Raw genomic sequence first — 18,981 nt, 5'->3', positions numbered from 1 at the left:
GGCAGTGAAGAGGCTGGATTGTTGCTGGGCAGTGAGTGGTCTTGCTGAGGTTCGGAGTGTCACTGAAAAGCTTACTTTCAACACAAGCAAGACTGAACTTGGACAATTAATAATCAAGCATTATTTTTGATGAAAGAAAGAAAAATTTTTCATTTCTATAACACTTTTCACACCCTCAAGACCTCTTTAAGCAGGGCAACATCTCGTTACAGGATGGCATAGTGGTATTATCGTCAGAGTATTTATTTATCCAGAGACCTGGGAACCTGGATTTAAATCCTGCCAGACAGTGGAACTCAAATCCAATAAAATATCTTGAATTAAGAGTCTATAGTGTCCATGAAACCATTGTCAATTGCCCAATAAAACCCAGCGGGCTCACCTCCATACAGAAAGAAACTGCCATCTGTACCTGGTCTGACTTATGTGCCACCCCAGACCCCAACAATGTGGTTGATTTTTAACTGTCCTGTTGGGGAATTAGGGATGGGTGTCTAGCTGATCTGTCTACATCCTATACATGAATGGGCAAATCTATTATCCACAGACAATAACAATTGCTTTGAAGTGTAGTCAGTGCTATGTTGTAAGAAATCCAACTGCCAATGTGTGCATATCAAGACAGTCCAAACAACACATCGTGGTTATCTGTCCAGATAATAAATCTCTTTTGAAAAGCAATATTGATTGAGGGATAAATAAGAGTCCTGAAGGATGTGTTCCTGCTTGATGCCAAGGTTATGGACATCACTTCTGGGCTGAAGAGAAACTTGGAGTGGGATGGACAGGTTCCATTTGTCATAGTCCACAAAGATACCAATAACATAGGGAGGACTAGAAAACAGGGTCTGCTGAGGGATTGTGAACAGGGTTAAATTAAAAAGTAAGAGTACAATGGTAATAAGTTTTGGATTACTACTTGAGTGTTGTGCAAGTTAGCACAGGGGGACGAAGGTTCGAGAGGTAAGCTCATGGCTCAAAGATTGCTGTGGGAGAAATAGGTTCCAATTCATGGGTACTGGCAGCAGCAGCACTGAGGGAAACAAAAACACAAGGAAATAGCAGATAATGTACAAAGAAATTTGCATCAGTCTTCACAGTGGATACTATTATCATGACAAAGATAACAGATCACCAAGGAGCTAATGGGAGGAAAGGTCTTGTAGTAATCTTTTTTACAAGGGATAAATGATTTGACCAAACTGACGGCATCAAGGGCAGACAATTCGCCAGGATCGGATGACCTGTATCAAAGGGTTTTAGAAGCGGTGGCTCCAGAGACAGTGCAGTCATTGATTGAAATATTCTGGACTTCACTGGACTCCAGGAGTGTTCCAGCAGATTTAAAAGCTGCTAAAGTGACACCCCGGCTCAAGAAGGAGAGGAGACAGCAAACAGAAGACAATAGGCCAATTGGCTTCACACCCACAGATATGTAGGTCAGGTGAAATTGCACAAAGTGTTCAGGATGTGTAGGTTAGGTGCATTAGTCAGGGGAAAATATAGGATAATAGGGTAGGGGAATGGGTCTGGGTGGGTCTCCGCAGGGTCGGTGTGGACATGTTGGGCCGAAGGGCCTATTTCCACATTGTAGGGATTTTATGATTCTATGACTCTACGAATATATCTGTCACTGGGAAAGTGTGAGAATCCATTATTGAGGAGACAATAGCACGATATTTTGAAAAGCTTAATGCAATCAAATCCACATAGCCCTGTGAAAGGGAAATCACGTTTAACAAATCTGGGCAGAAGAGCCATAATCATGTTGAATGGTGTGCAGGTTTAAGGGGTTGAATAGCTACTCCTGCTCATATTTCTTATGCCCTGATCTAAATATTGTCCAAGAAACCAGGGGACACTGTCCTGTTCTTCCTTAAATGGTGGCAAGTGCAGGTTTTAACATCCACCTGGGAAAGCCAAATAAAGGTGGCTTCGCAGTAGAGACACCTAAAACAGAGCATGACTCCTCCACTGCCAAGCTTTCAAAAATGTAGCACTCCCTCAGCACTGACCCTCCGACAGTCAGGCACTCCCTCAGGACTGACCCTCCGACAGTCAGGCACTCCCTCAGGACTGACCCTCCAACAGTGCCCACTCCCTCAGCACTGACCCTCCGACAGTGCGGCACTCCCTCAGCACTGACCCTCCGACAGTGAGGCACTCCCTCAGCACTGACCCTCTGACAGTGCTCACTCCCTCAGCGCTGACCTCCGAGAGTGCCCACTCGCTCAGCACTGACCCACCGACAATGCCCACTCCCTCAGCACTGACCCTCCGACAGTGAGGCACTCCCTCAGCACTGACCCTCCGACAGTGCCCACTCCCTCAGCACTGACCGACAGTGCCCACTCCCTCAGCACTGACCCTCCGACAGTGCGGCACTCCCTCAGCACTGATCCTCCGACAGTGAGGCACTCCCTCAGGACTGACCCTCCGACAGTGAGGCACTCCCTCAGGACTGACCCTCCGACAGTGCCCACTCCCTCAGCACTGACCCTCCGACAGTGCCCACTCCCTCTGCACTGACCCTCCGACAGTGCGGCACTCCCTCTGCACTGACCCTCCGACAGTGCGGCACTCCCTCAGCACTGACCCTCCGACAGTGCGGCACTCCCTCAGCACTGACCCTCCGACAGTGTGGCACTCCTTCAGCACTGATCCTCCGACAGTGCGGCACTCCCTCAGCACTGACCCTCCGAAAGTGCGGCACTCACTCAGCACTGATCCTCCGACAGTGCCCACTCCCTCAGCACTGACCCTCCGACAGTGCAGCACTCCCTCAGCACTGACCCTCCGACAGTGAGGCACTCCCTCAGCACTGACCCTCCGACAGTGCCCACTCCCTCAGCACTGACCCTCCGACAGTGTGGAACTCCTTCAGCACTGATCCTCCGACAGTGCGGCACTCCCTCAGCACTGACCCTCCGAAAGTGTGGCACTCCCTCAGCACTGACCCTCCGACAGTGCGGCATTCCCTCAGCACTGACCCTCCGACAGTGCCCACTCCCTCAGTACTGACCCTCCGACAGTGCGGCACTCCCTCTGCACTGACCCTCTGACAGTGAGGCACTCCCTCAGCACTGACACTCCGACAGTGCGGCACTCCCTCAGCACTGACCCTCCGACAGTGCGGCACTCCCTCAGCACTGACCCTCCGACAGTGTGGCACTCCTTCAGCACTGATCCTCCGACAGTGCGGCACTCCTTCAGCACTGACCCTCCGAAAGTGCCCACTCACTCAGCACTGATCCTCCGACAGTGCCCACTCCCTCAGCACTGACCCTCCGACAGTGCAGCACTCCCTCAGCACTGACCCTCCGACAGTGAGGCACTCCCTCAGCACTGACCCTCCGACAGTGCCCACTCCCTCAGCACTGACCCTCCGACAGTGTGGAACTCCTTCAGCACTGATCCTCCGACAGTGCGGCACTCCCTCAGCACTGACCCTCCGACAGTGCGGCATTCCCTCAGCACTGACCCTCCGACAGTGCCCACTCCCTCAGTACTGACCCTCCGACAGTGCGGCACTCCCTCTGCACTGACCCTCTGACAGTGAGGCACTCCCTCAGCACTGACACTCCGACAGTGCGGCATTCCCTAAGCACTGACCCTCTGACAGTGCCCGCTCCCTCAGCACTGACCCTCCGACAGTGCGGCATTCCCTCAGCACTGACCCTTTGACAGTGTGGCACTCCCTCAGTACTGACCCTCCGACAGTGCGGCGCTCCCTCAGCGCTGACCCTCTGACAGTGCGGCACTCCCTCAGCACTGACCCTCCGACAGTGCGGCACTCCCTCAGCACTGACCGTCCGATCGTGTGGCACTCCCTCAGCACTGACCCTCCCACAGTGCCCATTCCCTCAGCACTGACCCTCCAACAGTGCGGCACTCCCTCAGCACTGACCCCCCGACACTGCGGCACTCCCTCAGCACTGACCCTCCGACAGTGCCTTCTCCCTCAGTGCTGACCCTCCAACAGTGCAGCACTCCCTCAGTAATGGCACTGGAAATGCCAGCCTAAATAACATGCTTAGATCTCCAGAACACACAGCGGTGAGAGAGTGCTGTCCACTGTGCCTCAGCTGACACCTACGGGGAAAAGGCAAGAAAGAACCTGAAAACACAGGAACTGCCACAGCCATCAAAATAACTGAGCAGTCTCAATGGACCCCCTTTGCGATGTAATTAGTTTGTCACTGGGTAATGTGTTCCTGAAGCAATCTCGTCGGGGTCAATAAGACTGACCTGCTGTACTCATCGTGCCAGAATGTATTCTTCACATCCAGGATTTCGTTCTTCATTAATTTTAGCAATTGTAGGATCTTGTCGAAGGTGGCTTCAATCTCGAGGAGACTCCGTGTTATTTCAGGACCGCGATGTCCCCCAAAACAGGGCAGAGGTATCTGCTCACCATCTTCCCATCGGGCAAAGAACTCCTGGCAGTCACACACCTGGGCAAATTGAAGGAAGGAAGGAACAGCAGCATTTCACACGATTACAGCATAAATGATTAATTACCAGCAGGTTTCCACAAACCAACCATTAAACTGTCAGTGGGTCACTGGAATGCATAGCTACTAACCTCTGAACTGCAATAATAAAAAACAGAAGGATACTTGACTTTTGCAGCACCTTTCGCTCCAATCTGTCTCACAGTGGTTCACAGCCAATGAAAAACTAGTCTGAAGTCTGACCATCGTTGTCATGCTGGAAGGTGACCCATTTGAACAGATTTGGAGATGCTGGTGTTGGACTGGGGTGGACAAAGTTAAAAATCACACAACACCAGGTAATAGTCCAACAGGTTGAATTGGAAGCACTAGCTTTTGGAGCGCTGCTCCTTTATCAGATGGTTGAAGGAGCGTCACTCCGAAAGCGAGTGTGCTTCCAATTAAACCTGTTGGACTATAACCTGGTATTGTGCGATTTTTAACATTTGAACAGAAACAATGTTCAGGAATGTCACCGACTGTCTGTTTCCCACTGCTGCTAACTCAGGACAAAATATTGGTTAGAACATTGCAGACAACTCCCGACTCAGGAGATGGCAAGTTGGAGTAATCAGATCAGGCATTACCTTACTTCAATGGGCTGGAAGGCCCACTGAAGCGCTCCAGCCTGAAACATCGATTTTCCTGCTCCTCGGATGCTGCCAGACCAGCTGGCCTTTTCCAGAAACACACTCTCGACTCTGATCACCAGCATCTGCAGATCTCGCTGTCTTCTGGAAGGTCCATTGGCCTACTCCTTCACAGAATTCATGTGTGTATGTTCTTCTTCAAAATGTTTGCACAAAACATAGATACACCCACATGGTCCTCATATCCCTCAACGCTGACCCTCCAACAGTGCACTGCTCCCTCAGCGCTGACCCTCCAACAGTGCACTGCTCCCTCAGCGCTGACCCTCCAACAGTGCACTGCTCCCTCAGCAGTGACCCTCCAACAGTGCACTGCTCCCTCAGCACTGACCCTCCAACAGTGCACTGCTCCCTCAGCGCTGACCCTCCAACAGTGCACTGCTCCCTCAGCGCTGACCCTCCAACAGTGCACTGCTCCCTCAGCGCTGACCCTCCAACAGTGCACTGCTCCCTCAATGCTGACCCTCCAACAGTGCACTGCTCCCTCAATGCTGACCCTCCAACAGTGCACTGCTCCCTCAATGCTGACCCTCCAACAGTGCACTGCTCCCTCAGCACTGACCCTCCAACAGTGCACTGCTCCCTCAATGCTGACCCTCCAACAGTGCACTGCTCCCTCAGCACTGACCCTCCAACAGTGCACTGCTCCCTCAGCGCTGACCCTCCAACAGTGCACTGCTCCCTCAGCACTGACTCTCCAACAGTACACTGCTCCCTCAACGCTGACCCTCCAACAGTGCACTGCTCCCTCAATGCTGACCCTCCAACAGTGCACTGCTCCCTCAATGCTGACCCTCCAACAGTGCACTGCTCCCTCAATGCTGACCCTCCAACAGTGCACTGCTCCCTCAGCACTGACCCTCCAACAGTGCACTGCTCCCTCAGCGCTGACCCTCCAACAGTGCACTGCTCCCTCAACGCTGACCATCCAACAGTGCACTGCTCCCTCAGCACTGACCCTCCAACAGTGCACTGCTCCCTCAATGCTGACCCTCCAACAGTACACTGCTCCCTCAACGCTGACCCTCCAACAGTGCACTGCTCCCTCAATGCTGACCCTCCAACAGTGCACTGCTCCCTCAACGCTGACCCCCCAACAGTGCACTGCTCCCTCAACGCTGACCCTCCAACAGTGCACTGCTCCCTCAATGCTGTCCCTCCAACAGTGCACTGCTCCCTCAATGCTGACCCTCCAACAGTGCACTGCTCCCTCATTGCTGACCCTCCAACAGTGCACTGCTCCCTCAGCACTGACCCTCCAACAGTGCACTGCTCCCTCAGCGCTGACCCCCCAACAGTGCACTGCTCCCTCAGCACTGACCCTCCAACAGTGCACTGCTCCCTCAGCGCTGACCCTCCAACAGTGCACTGCTCCCTCAGCACTGACCCTCCAACAGTGCACTGCTCCCTCAGCGCTGACCCTCCAACAGTGCACTGCTCCCTCAATGCTGACCCTCCAACAGTGCACTGCTCCCTCAATGCTGACCCTCCAACAGTGCACTGCTCCCTCAGCGCTGACCTTCCAACAGTGCACTGCTCCCTCAGCACTGACCCTCCAACAGTGCACTGCTCCCTCAGCACTGACCCTCCAACAGTGCACTGCTCCCTCAGCGCTGACCCTCCAACAGTGCACTGCTCCCTCAGCGCTGACCCTCCAACAGTGCACTGCTCCCTCAGCGCTGATCCTCCAACAGTGCACTGCTCCCTCAATGCTGACCCTCCAACAGTGCACTGCTCCCTCAGCACTGACCCTCCAACAGTGCACTGCTCCCTCAGCGCTGACCCTCCAACAGTGCACTGCTTCCTCAGCACTGACCCTCCAACAGTGCACTGCTCCCTCAATGCTGACCCTCCAACAGTGCACTGCTCCCTCAGCACTGACCCTCCAACAGTGCACTGCTCCCTCAGCACTGACCCTCCAACAGTGCACTGCTCCCTCAGCGCTGACCCTCCAACAGTGAACTGCTCCCTCAGCGCTGACCTTCCAACAGTGCACTGCTCCCTCAATGCTGACCCTCCAACAGTGCACTGCTCCCTCAATGCTGACCCTCCAACAGTGCACTGCTCCCTCAGCACTGACCCTCCAACAGTGCACTGCTCCCTCAGCGCTGACCCTCCAACAGTGCACTGCTCTCTCAGCGCTGACCCTCCAACAGTGCACTGCTCCCTCAGCGCTGACCCTCCAACAGTGCACTGCTCCCTCAACGCTGACCCTCCAACAGTGCACTGCTCCCTCAGCGCTGACCCTCCAACAGTGCACTGCTCCCTCAGCGCTGACCCTCCAACAGTACACTGCTCCCTCAACGCTGACCCCCCAACAGTGCACTGCTCCCTCAACGCTGACCCTCCAACAGTGCACTGCTCCCTCAGCACTGACCCTCCAACAGTGCACTGCTCCCTCAGCGCTGACCCCCCAACAGTGCACTGCTCCCTCAGCACTGACCCTCCAACAGTGCACTGCTCCCTCAGCGCTGACCCTCCAACAGTGCACTGCTCCCTCAGCACTGACCCTCCAACAGTGCACTGCTCCCTCAATGCTGACCCTCCAACAGTGCACTGCTCCCTCAGCACTGACCCTCCAACAGTGCACTGCTCCCTCAGCGCTGACCCTCCAACAGTGCACTGCTCCCTCAATGCTGACCCTCCAACAGTGCACTGCTCCCTCAGCGCTGACCCTCCAACAGTGCACTGCTCCCTCAGCGCTGACCCTCCAACAGTACACTGCTCCCTCAACGCTGACCTTCCAATAGTGCACTGCTCCCTCAGCGCTGACCCTCCAACAGTGCACTGCTCCCTCAGCGCTGACCCTCCAACAGTGCACTGCTCCCTCAACGCTGACCCCCCAACAGTGCACTGATCCCTCAGCGCTGACCCTCCAACAGTGCACTGCTCCCTCAACGCTGACCCTCCAACAGTGCACTGCTCCCTCAGCGCTGACCCTCCAACAGTGCACTGCTCCCTCAGCACTGACCCTCCAACAGTGCACTGCTCCCTCAGCGCTGACCCTCCAACAGTGCACTGCTCCCTCAACGCTGACCCTCCAACAGTGCACTGCTCCCTCAGCGCTGACCCTCCAACAGTGCACTGCTCCCTCAGCGCTGACCCTCCAACAGTGCACTGCTCCCTCAGCGCTGACCCTCCAACAGTGCACTGCTCTCTCAGTGCTGACCCTCCAACAGTGCACTGCTCCCTCAACGCTGACCCTCAGACAGTACAGCACTCCCTCAGCACTGACCCTCTGACGGTACGGCACTCTATCATTACTGGCCACTGACAGTGAACTGCTCCCACAGCGCTGACCCTCCGACAGTACGGCACTCTATCATTACTGACCACTGACAGTACACTGCTCCCTCAGCGCTGACCCTCCAACAGTGCACTGCTCCCTCAGTGCTGACCCTCCAATAGTGCACGGCTCCCTCAGCACTGACCCTCCAACAGTATGGTACTCCATCATTACTGACCACTGACAATGCACCGCTCCCTCAGCGCTGACCCTCCGACAGTACGGCACTCTATCATTACTGGCCACTGACAGTGCACTGCTCCCATAGCACTGACCCTCCAACAGTACAGCACTCTATCATTACTGACCACTGACAGTACACTGCTCCCTCAGCGCTGACCCTCCAACAGTGCACTGCTCCCTCCGCGCTGACCCTCCGACAGTAGTAGGGCACTCTATCATTACTGACCACTGACAGTGCATTGCTCCCTCCGCGCTGACCCTCCGACAGTAGTAGGGCACTCTATCATTACTGACCACTGACAGTACACTGCTCCCTCAGCGCTGACCCTCCAACAGTGCACTGCTCCCTCCGCACTGACCCTTCGACAGTAGTAGGGCACTCTATCATTACTGACCACTGACAGTGCATTGCTCCCATAGCACTGACCCTCCGACAGTAGTAGGGCACTCTATCATTACTGACCACTAACAGTGCATTGCTCCCTCCGCGCTGACCCTCCGACAGTAGTAGGGCACTCTATCATTACTGACCACTGACAGTGCACTGCTCCCATAGCACTGACCCTCCGACAGTACGGCACTCTATCCTTACTGACCACTAACAGTGCATTGCTCCCATAGCACTGACCCTCCGACAGTAGTAGGGCACTCTATCATTACTGACCACTGACAGTGCACTGCTCCCATAGCACTGACCCTCCGACAGTACGGCACTCTATCCTTACTGACCACTAACAGTGCATTGCTCCCATAGCACTGACCCTCCGACAGTAGTAGGGCACTCTATCATTACTGGCCACTGACAGTGCACTGCTCCCATAGCACTGACCCTCAGACAGTACGGCACTCTATCATTACTGACCACTGACAGTGCACGGCTCCCTCAGCGCTGACCCTCCGACAGTAGTAGGGCACTCTATCATTACTGACCACTGACAGTGCATTGCTCCCTCAGCGCTGATCCTCCGACAGTAGTAGGGCACTCTATCATTACTGACCACTGACAGTGCATTGCTCCCTCAGCGCTGACCCTCCGACAGTAGTAGGGCACTCTATCATTACTGGCCACTGACAGTGCACTGCTCCCATAGCACTGACCCTCCGACAGTACGGCACTCTATCCTTACTGACCACTAACAGTGCATTGCTCCCATAGCACTGACCCTCCGACAGTAGTAGGGCACTCTATCATTACTGGCCACTGACAGTGCACTGCTCCCATAGCACTGACCCTCAGACAGTACGGCACTCTATCATTACTGACCACTGACAGTGCACGGCTCCCTCAGCGCTGACCCTCCGACAGTAGTAGGGCACTCTATCATTACTGACCACTGACAGTGCATTGCTCCCATAGCACTGACCCTCAGACAGTACGGCACTCTATCATTACTGACCACTGACAGTGCACGGCTCCCTCAGCGCTGACCCTCCGACAGTAGTAGGGCACTCTATCATTACTGACCACTGACAGTGCACTGCTCCCATAGCACTGACCCTCAGACAGTACGGCACTCTATCATTACTGACCACTGACAGTGCATTGCTCCCATAGCACTGACCCTCCGACAGTAGTAGGGCACTCTATCATTACTGGCCACTGACAGTGCACTGCTCCCATAGCACTGACCCTCAGACAGTACGGCACTCTATCATTACTGACCACTGACAGTGCACGGCTCCCTCAGCGCTGACCCTCCGACAGTAGTAGGGCACTCTATCATTACTGACCACTGACAGTGCATTGCTCCCTCAGCGCTGATCCTCCGACAGTACAGCACTCTATCATTACTGACTACTGACAGTGCACTGCTCCCTCACAGCTGACCACTTGACAGCCAAATCTCTTGACCAACATATTCTCAAGTCGAGTATATCCATATGTGAGTAGTATTTATTTAGCCAGGAGGTATCTGGCTATCATGATGGGATAGCATACAAGATAAGGTAGTTCCAGTCGAAAATCGGGGGAAGGCATGTGGAGGAAAAAAGAATAAAGGGGGATGTGTTTCCTAATCCTGGCCCGCCCTTGTTCCGAGACCATAACTTCTTCCAGCACTGATAAGATGGTCACCAATCTGGAACATTAACGCTTTCTTCCTGTCTGACCTCCTGACAGTGTCCCAGCATTTCGAGCTTTATTTCAGAGTTCTCACATCTGCACCATTTGGCTTTGGTTTACGTTAATGCAATATGCCCACAGATGAAGATTAACGTGCTTTTGCAACCATACTGAAAAATGTGTTGCTGGAAAAGCGCAGCAGCATCCAAGGAGCAGGAGAATCGACGTTTTGGGCATAAGCCCTTCTTCAGGAACATACCTCAAGCAGGTCCCTGCATCTCTGTATAAAAGCATCCACTTGGGCAAAGACACTTGTGTTGTCCAAGATCCAGGGAACATTTGAAAATCTGCAACCGGAAGGAACAAGCAGAGTTTAGACTTGGAGTTAGCCTTCCTCTTGGCCTCAGTATTCCAGGCCCTCTCTTTCCCCAATCCCATCCCGAAAATGCCGGAGGAATTTACAAGAGCTAGGAGGTGTGATGGATGGCAGTTATAGGAAGGAAGAAAAGCTGTAGACACAGGCAGGTAGATGGGTTAACTCCAGGAAAGGTAGGAGGGGTAGGCAGCTAGTGCAGGAGTCTTCTGTGGCTATCCCCATCTCAAACAAGGATGCTGTTTTGCAAAATGTAGGGGGTGATGGACTCTCAGGGAATGTAGCATGAACAGCCAGGTTTCTGATACCAAGACAGGTTCTAATGTAATGACAGGTACATCAGGTCCCAAGCGATCAATATAATAAGGGACTCTCTAGTCAGAGGCACAGATAGACGTTGCTGCAGCCAGCAGTGAAAAATCAGAATGGTGTGTTGCCTCCTTGGTGTCAGGATCAAGGATATCTCAGGGAGGGTGCAGAATGTTCTCAAAGGGGCGAGGTATCAGCAAGAGGTTATTGTACACATTGGAGCTAACGACATAGGAAGGGAAAAGGATGATATTCTGAAGGGAGAAAATAGAAAGTGAGGCTGGAATTTAAAAAGAAGGTCCTCGAGGGTAGTAATATCTAGATTACTTCTGGTGCTACGAGCTTGTGAGGGTAGGAATAGGAAGACAATGCAGATTAATGCATGGCTGAGGAGCTGGTGCAGGGGAGTAGGGTTCACATTTTTGGATCATTGGAATCTCTTCTAGGGTAGAAGTCACCTGTACAAGAAGGTCAGATTGAACCTGAATTGAAATTTGTAAGGAGATTTCAGTTATCTGTAAGAATAATAGGGTGGTTATGGTAGGGGATTTTAACTTTCCAAACATAGACTGGGACTGCCATAGTGCTAAGGGTTTACATGGAGAGGAATTTGTTAAGTGTGTACAAGAAAATTTTCTGATTCAGTATGTGGATGTACCTATTGGAGAAAGTGCAAAACTTGACCTACTCTTGGAAAATAAGGCAGGGCAGATGACTGAGGTGTCAGTGGGGGAGCATTTTGGGGCCAGCGACCATAATTGTATCAGTTTTAAAATAGTGATGGAAAAGGATAGACCAGATCTACAAGTTGAAGCTTCAAATTGGAGGAAGGCAAATTTTGATGGTATTAGGCAAGAACTTTCAAAAGCTAATTGGGGACAGATGTTCACAGGAAAAGAGACGGCTGGAAAAATGAGAAGCCTTCAAAATGAGATAAGAGTCCAGTGACAGTATATTCTTGTTAGGGTGAAAGGAAAGGCTGGTAGTTATAGGGAATGCTGGATGACTAGAGAAATTGAGGGTTTGGTTAAAAAAAAGAAGCATATGTCAGGTATAGACAGGATAGATCAAGAGAATCCTTAGAAGAGTATAAAGGAAGTAGGAGTATACTTAAGAGGGAAATCAGGAGGGCAAAAAGGGAGCATGAGATAGTTTTGGCAAACAGAGTTAAGGAGAATCCAAAGGGTTTTTATACATATATTAAAGACAAAAGGGTAGGTGGGGAGAGAATAGGGCCCTCAAAGATCAACAAGTTGGACTTTGTGTGGAGTAACAGGAGATGGGGGAGATACTAAACGAGTATTTTGCATCAGTGTTTAGTGTGGAGAAGGTCATGGAAGATATAGAATGTAGGGAAATGGTGACATCTTGAAAAATGCCCATTTAACAGAGGCGGAGGTGCTGGATGTCTTGAAACACATAAAAGTGGATAAATCCCCAGGACCTGATCAGGTGTACCCGAGAACTCTGTGGGGAGCTAGGGAAGTGATTGCTGGGCCTCTTACTGAGATATTTGTATCATCGATAGTCACAGGTGAGGTGCCGGAAGACTGAAGGTTGGCTAACATGGTGCCACTGTTTAAGAAAGCTGGTAAGGATAAGCCAGGGAACTATAGACCAGTGAGCCTGACGTCAGTGGTGGGCAAGTTGTTGGAGGGAATCCTGAGGGACAGGATGTATATGTATTTGGAAAGGCAAGGACTGATTAAGGATAGTCAACATGGCTTTGTGTGTGGGAAATCGTGTCTCACAAACTTGTTTGAGTTTTTTGAAGAAGATTGATGAGGGCAGTAGATGTGATCTATATGGACTTCAGTAAGGCATTCCACAAGGTTCCCCATGGGAGACTGGTTAGCAAGGTTAGATCTCTTGGAATATAGGGAGAACTCACCATTTGGATACAGAACTGGCTCAAAGGTAGAAGACAGAGGGTGGTGGTGGAGGGTTGTTTTTCGACTGGAAACCTGTGGCCAGTGGAGTGCCACAAGGATTAGTGCTGAGTCCACTACTTTTCATCATTTACATGTATGATTTGGATGCGAGCACAAGAGGTATAGCTAGTAAGTTTGCTGATGACACCAAATTTGGAGTTGTAATGGGCAGCAAAGAAGGTTACCTCAGATTACAATGGGATCTTGATCAGATGCCAATGGGCTGAGGAGTGGCAGATGGAGTTTAATTTAAATAAATGTGAGGTGCTGCATTTTGGTAAGGCAAATCTTAGCAGGGCTTTTACACTTAATGGTAAGGTCCTAGGGAGTGTTGCTGAACAAGAGACCTTGGAGTGTAGGTTCATTGCTCCTTGAAAGTGGAGTCGCAGGTAGATAGGATAGTGAAGAAGGTGTTTGGTATGCTTTCCTTTATTGGTCAGAGCATTGAGTATAGGTTATACAGTACACTGGTTAGGCCACTTTTGGAATATTGCCTGCAATTCTGGTCGCTTCCTATTGGAAGGATGTTGTGAAACTTTAAAGGATTCAGAAAAGATTTACGAGGATGTTGCCAGGGTTGGAAGATTTGAACTATAGGGAGAGGCTGAATAGGCTAGGGCTGTTTTCCCTGGAGCGGCGGAGGCTGAGGGGTGACCTTATAGAGGTTTATAAAATCATGAGGGGCATTGAAAGGGTAAATAGCCAAGGTCTTTTCCCTGGGGTGAGGGAATCCAGAACTAGAGGGCATAGGTTTAGTGTGAGAGGGGAAAGGTATAAAAGGGACCTAAGGGGCAATGTTTTCATGCAGGGTGTGGTGCGTGTATGGAATGAGCTGTCAGAGGAAGTGGTGGAGGCTGGTACAATTACAGCATTTAAAAGGCATCTGGATGGGTATATGAATAGGAAGGATTTAGAGGGATATTGTCCGAGTACTGACAAATGGGACTGGATTAGGTTAGGATATCTGGTCAGCATGGACAAGTTGGACCGAAGGGTGTGTTTCTGTGCTGTGCATCTATTTGACCACTCTATTTACTCTATCCATTCCCCTCATGATTTTATAAGGTCACCCCTCAGTCTCTGATGCTGTAAGGAAAACAGCTCCAGGACAGTGGCTCAGTGGTTAGCACTGCTGCCTCATGACGCTCGGGACTTGGGTTCGATTCCAGCCTCAGGTGACTGTCTGTGTGGAATTTGCAATTCTCCCTCTGTCTGCGTGGCTTTCCTCTGGGTGCTCTGGTTTCCTCCCACATCCCAAAGATGTGCAGGTTAGGTGAATTGGCTATACTAAGTTGTCCCATAGTATTAGGTGCATTAGTGAGAAGGTTACTCTTCGGAGGGTTGGTGTGGACTTGTTGGGCCGAACTGCCTGTTTCCACACTGTCGGGAACCTAATCTTTTCAGCTTCTACCTGTAGCTCAAGCCCTCCAATCTTGGCAACATCCTTGTAAATCTTTTCTGAATGCTTTCAAGTTTCACAACATCCTTCCAATAGGAGGGACTCCAGAACTGCACATAATATTCCAAGAGTGGCCGAACTAATGTCCTATTTCTTATGGTCTTAAGGGCTGAGGTGATGGTAATTTAAAAGTTGTATGTAACATGAACTAAAAACCCTGAAGGCAACATTTTGGAAGCAAGTGCTGCTTACAAAGGGGTTGAAGGTATTTACCATTCATGGGGAGAAGTAAATGAAACTATGAACATTTTTCTTGAAGCTATTCAGTATATCTCCTTATTTTAAATAAAAATGTTAAAATTTCCTGTCCCGAGTGCTGTTTTTGTCTTAAAAGTTTAATTTCATAGAATCCCTACAATGTGGGAGCAGACCATTTGGCCCATCAAGTCTAATGCATTCATGATTGAACCATGAGTGACATCATACATGAGGCTGATAACACGTTCACCCACAGCACAGGCATGGGCACACACATGGTTAGGCACAGGAATTCACTCGTACTCACACATGCACACACAGAAACATGAGCAAACAGACGCACTCTCACACAAAGGCATCTAAACAGATAAACACAGAATTGTGACCATCAGGAGAGTGAGAGGTTATGGGAGACAGGCAGAAAAATGATGCTAAGGCCACAGTGAGATCAGCCATGATCCTACTGAGGAACAAGCAGGCTTGAGGAAGAAAACGGCCCACTCCTGTTCCTATTTCTTATCACCTTCTCATCACATACACACTGCAGCAGCCGAGACTGGATAGAAATCTAGAGGAGGATCATCACTGCCTGCCCTTTCCTCAGCCAACAGGCCAATTAAACACTACTTTGGACAACCACCTAACAATCTGAGAAAAGCAAACTGTTAAAATACAGAAATAACAGCATAAGCCAATACTCCAGAGCAGAGCAGAGCAGAGGATCTGATCGGACCTCACCTGGTATGTATGAAGGCAGCACGTGCAAAGTGGGCTTTCCAGTTTTGACAACACTCAATGCAGTCTTGGAGAGTGACCTTACTCAAGTTGATGTGGCCATCAAATATCCTGTCCAATGAGATCTCTCCAGAGCACAGACGAATTATTTCATTACTCAGCTGAAAAGAGACCGAGTGACAGACAAGAAGAATAGGTTCATTACTAACTGTATTCAGAGTGAAAACAATAAGGTCACGCAAGGTAAAGTGGGCCCGGTCACTGCAATTCAATTCATTGCATTGAACATGTATTTCCAACCATTATGGCGAGATGCTAATTTGCACAAAGTAATGCAAACCAAATCTTGTTTAAGCTAAAGAGTGTACAATCACGATAATCATACTCACAGCATAATCTGTTAAAATAAATCACCATTTCAAATTTACACAACCTATTTCCACATCATGCATATTCCTTCATGTACTTTATTTACATAATTTATTTACACAATCTGGCACTTTAACTTCTGTAATCAATTAACATCATACTTCTAGCAGTGCCCTGAAATTTGGCACTTAAATGAGCATACAAAAGCTTCATGTGTTCTAACATTAGCCTTTCAATTATTTTGGTGATGTTAGGCCATTTACAGCACCTCTTTTCTCACAATAGAAGAATTTCACATAAATTTGTTCATAAGTCACACTTTAACATCTGAACAGCAACATTTGAAGGAATCCCAGCTTCAGAAATTTGTACAACTGCAAAAATGATGCTTAATCATTGGAGCATACGGACAGATATGACACAACCAACTGCAGCTGAGCCACTGCTCCGGCACTTTGCAATTGCCTGGGTGAAGCTGATTCCATCTTGGCCCAGCTTCAACGTATTTACCATCACAACGGCAGTGAATAAAACACGAGGGAGCTTCCCAGATTTGCAAAATGTCTTTCTCTTCCCTAAAGGTAACTGAGTTCAGCTCAGTCCTGAAACCTTTGCAAAGAATGGGAGGGGGATGTTTCACAAAGCATTCCCTAATTTTATTCATCTTCCTTGCCTTGGTAAATAAACCAGAGAGAACCCCTGCTGTCTTTAAATCGTAACTCCCGCTCCCAGTTTTTTAATCACCAGATGTTGCTAGTAATGATTCTCATTTAGTCATTTTAGCTGCTATAGGCTACATTTTCCTTCTTGACTTTCCCCATTATCACTCCCTTTTTGCTTTTCGGCATCACCCTATCATTTAATCACTCCATATCATCGATCTTGCCTTTTGTTCTAACAAAGTCCTCACCCTCAGAACGCCCCTGTGCTTACACCTACAGCATTTCCCAGTTGCGATGAGGGGTTACCAACCTGGATTCTCAACACTAACGTGGAAAACGCGAGTCAGTAAAATACCTCCCTTTGCTTATTTGTACTTCTGTAAGGTACTAATTTGAGTTCAGTTTGAGAAATGTGCCCAGTTGAGGGTGCCGCAGTTTAGGAAGAATGTGAAGGCATTAGAGAGTGTTCAGGAAACGTTTATGAGATGGTTCTAGGGACCAGGAATTCCCATTATGAAGATGAATTGGAGAAGCTGTGATTGTTCTCCTTGGAAAAGAAAAGGCTGAGATGAAATCTGATTGAAATATTGAAAATCAGGAGAGACTGGGCAGTGTAAACAGAAAGAAAACATTACCACACTAAAAGGATCAAGAATAAGATGACACACATTTTAAAGTTATTATTACAAGAATACAAAGTGGCACGATGAATAACTTTTTCACACAGTAAGTGGTTCACTGCTGGAATGCACTGCCTGTGAGTGCGATGACAAAGTACTAAAGAGATATTCTAAAGGGTGTTAGATGTTTATTTGGCAAAGAATAATGTGCAAGGTTACGTGGGAAAGGCAGGGGCTTTGCTGTAGGTGAGATGCTTATTTGGTGAACTAGCACAGAAATGACGGGCTGAAGGGCCTCCTGAAGTGTAACAGTTCTGTGATTCTCTCTGTCTGCAATAGGTCAATGGTCAATGGGCATGGAATTACCAAGCATGGTAGGGTGGAGTGGTGCTGCAATGAGGAGCCACAAATCAGGGCCAGGGCACTCAAATTCACTCGAAAACTAAAGGCTGGCCACAATCTCTGAAAATGCCAGAGGACTGGGCCAGTCACATTTCCCCTATCAAGGTGGCCAGGTTACCAATACTGCCTCATGACTTCTCCCCCAGTTTTCTCAGGCACAGGAAATCCTGGAGATTTGGGAATCATTGCCATTTCTGAAGAACTCCCTCATCATCCTGCGACAATTCAGGCCAATAGCGCTTCCTCTCTCTCCATGGCTGCTACCTGACCAGCAGAGTGTTTACACTGCTAGTGACTTTAGATGTTTTCAACCTGTCTGTATACCCTGCCACTGTGAATCCTTGCAGGTCACCAATGGCGTTTCAATGGCACACTAAAACCCAAGCACCACATCTCCTCTCAACCCGCATGAACCAGCACATCAGGCCAAATTTAACAGGAGAAAATTGGGGGTAAATCAGAAATGGCAGCATGGTGAAATGCTGCACTAAAAGCTTGATAATTTAAGAAAAATGTAAAGATTGAGGGGTATAAAGTTCTTTGAGGGCCTGCAAATGAATTAAACATTGGCAATAAATTGATCTTGGTTTTGAATGAGGTGTAACGGAAGGAAGATTATTTGGAACACAGGTAGAGGAGAAAGCCATTTCGACCCTTGAGCCTATTCCATATATTTAGGTCTTTGTTGATCTGTATCTCAACTTCATTTACCTGCCTGGGCTGCATTGCCCTTAATTCCCTTACCTAACAAAACGTGTTAATCTCAGTTCTGAAATTCCGTGCATTTCCTGCTCAAGCCTCTTGAACTGATGACCTACTGCATTCAGTGGCAACATATCAGCCACTGAGCCCTAGCCAGCTACATGGTCAGCTCTGGCTTTACTCACTTTACGGAAGAGCGCAGTGATGCGATCCCGGGTGTTGTAGAACTTTGAGTTAACCCAGATGATCCGGATGAGGTTGAGGATGTGAGGCAGCTTGGCTGGAATGTCTTTGACTTTCAGCTTCACCAGCTCCCCACAGGGACTCGTGAGGACAGACAGGAAGCTGAGGTTTGACTGGGCCTGCGAACGTCCATCCTGAATGCAAAAAAAAATTCAATAAATTACAAAAGCAGGACAAAACACAAAAATTCAACGTCACTCAAAAGGGAACCGAAACAGCATCTTTGTAGCAGAAATCCATTTCCAAGGTTTCTCACAGAGGGGAGAATGAACCCAGAGGGCAAGAATAGAGGGATGGGGTAGGC

General features: G+C 49.6%; 1 protein-coding gene across 1 annotated transcript in view; it reads right to left on the bottom strand.

Moving 5' to 3' along the window:
* dnah2 (dynein, axonemal, heavy chain 2) overlaps window positions 1-18,981 on the bottom strand; it is a 380,569-nt gene that overhangs the window by 311,274 nt on the left and 50,314 nt on the right. Inside the window, exons 8-11 of the mRNA XM_087982834.1 lie at window positions 18,620-18,811; window positions 15,683-15,840; window positions 10,934-11,021; window positions 4,249-4,454 (exon numbers count right to left, since the gene is read on the bottom strand). Of these exons, the coding sequence (XP_087838960.1) occupies window positions 4,249-4,454; window positions 10,934-11,021; window positions 15,683-15,840; window positions 18,620-18,811 (644 nt within the window). The remainder of the gene's footprint in view (window positions 1-4,248; window positions 4,455-10,933; window positions 11,022-15,682; window positions 15,841-18,619; window positions 18,812-18,981) is intronic.

This window comes from Chiloscyllium plagiosum, unplaced genomic scaffold (assembly GCF_037043375.1).
Source record: "Chiloscyllium plagiosum isolate Xiang-an unplaced genomic scaffold, Cpla_swu_hap1 HiC_scaffold_44, whole genome shotgun sequence".
NCBI classification, from domain to species: Eukaryota; Metazoa; Chordata; class Chondrichthyes; order Orectolobiformes; family Hemiscylliidae; genus Chiloscyllium; species Chiloscyllium plagiosum.
This window is presented reverse-complemented; position numbering and strand designations above follow the sequence as displayed.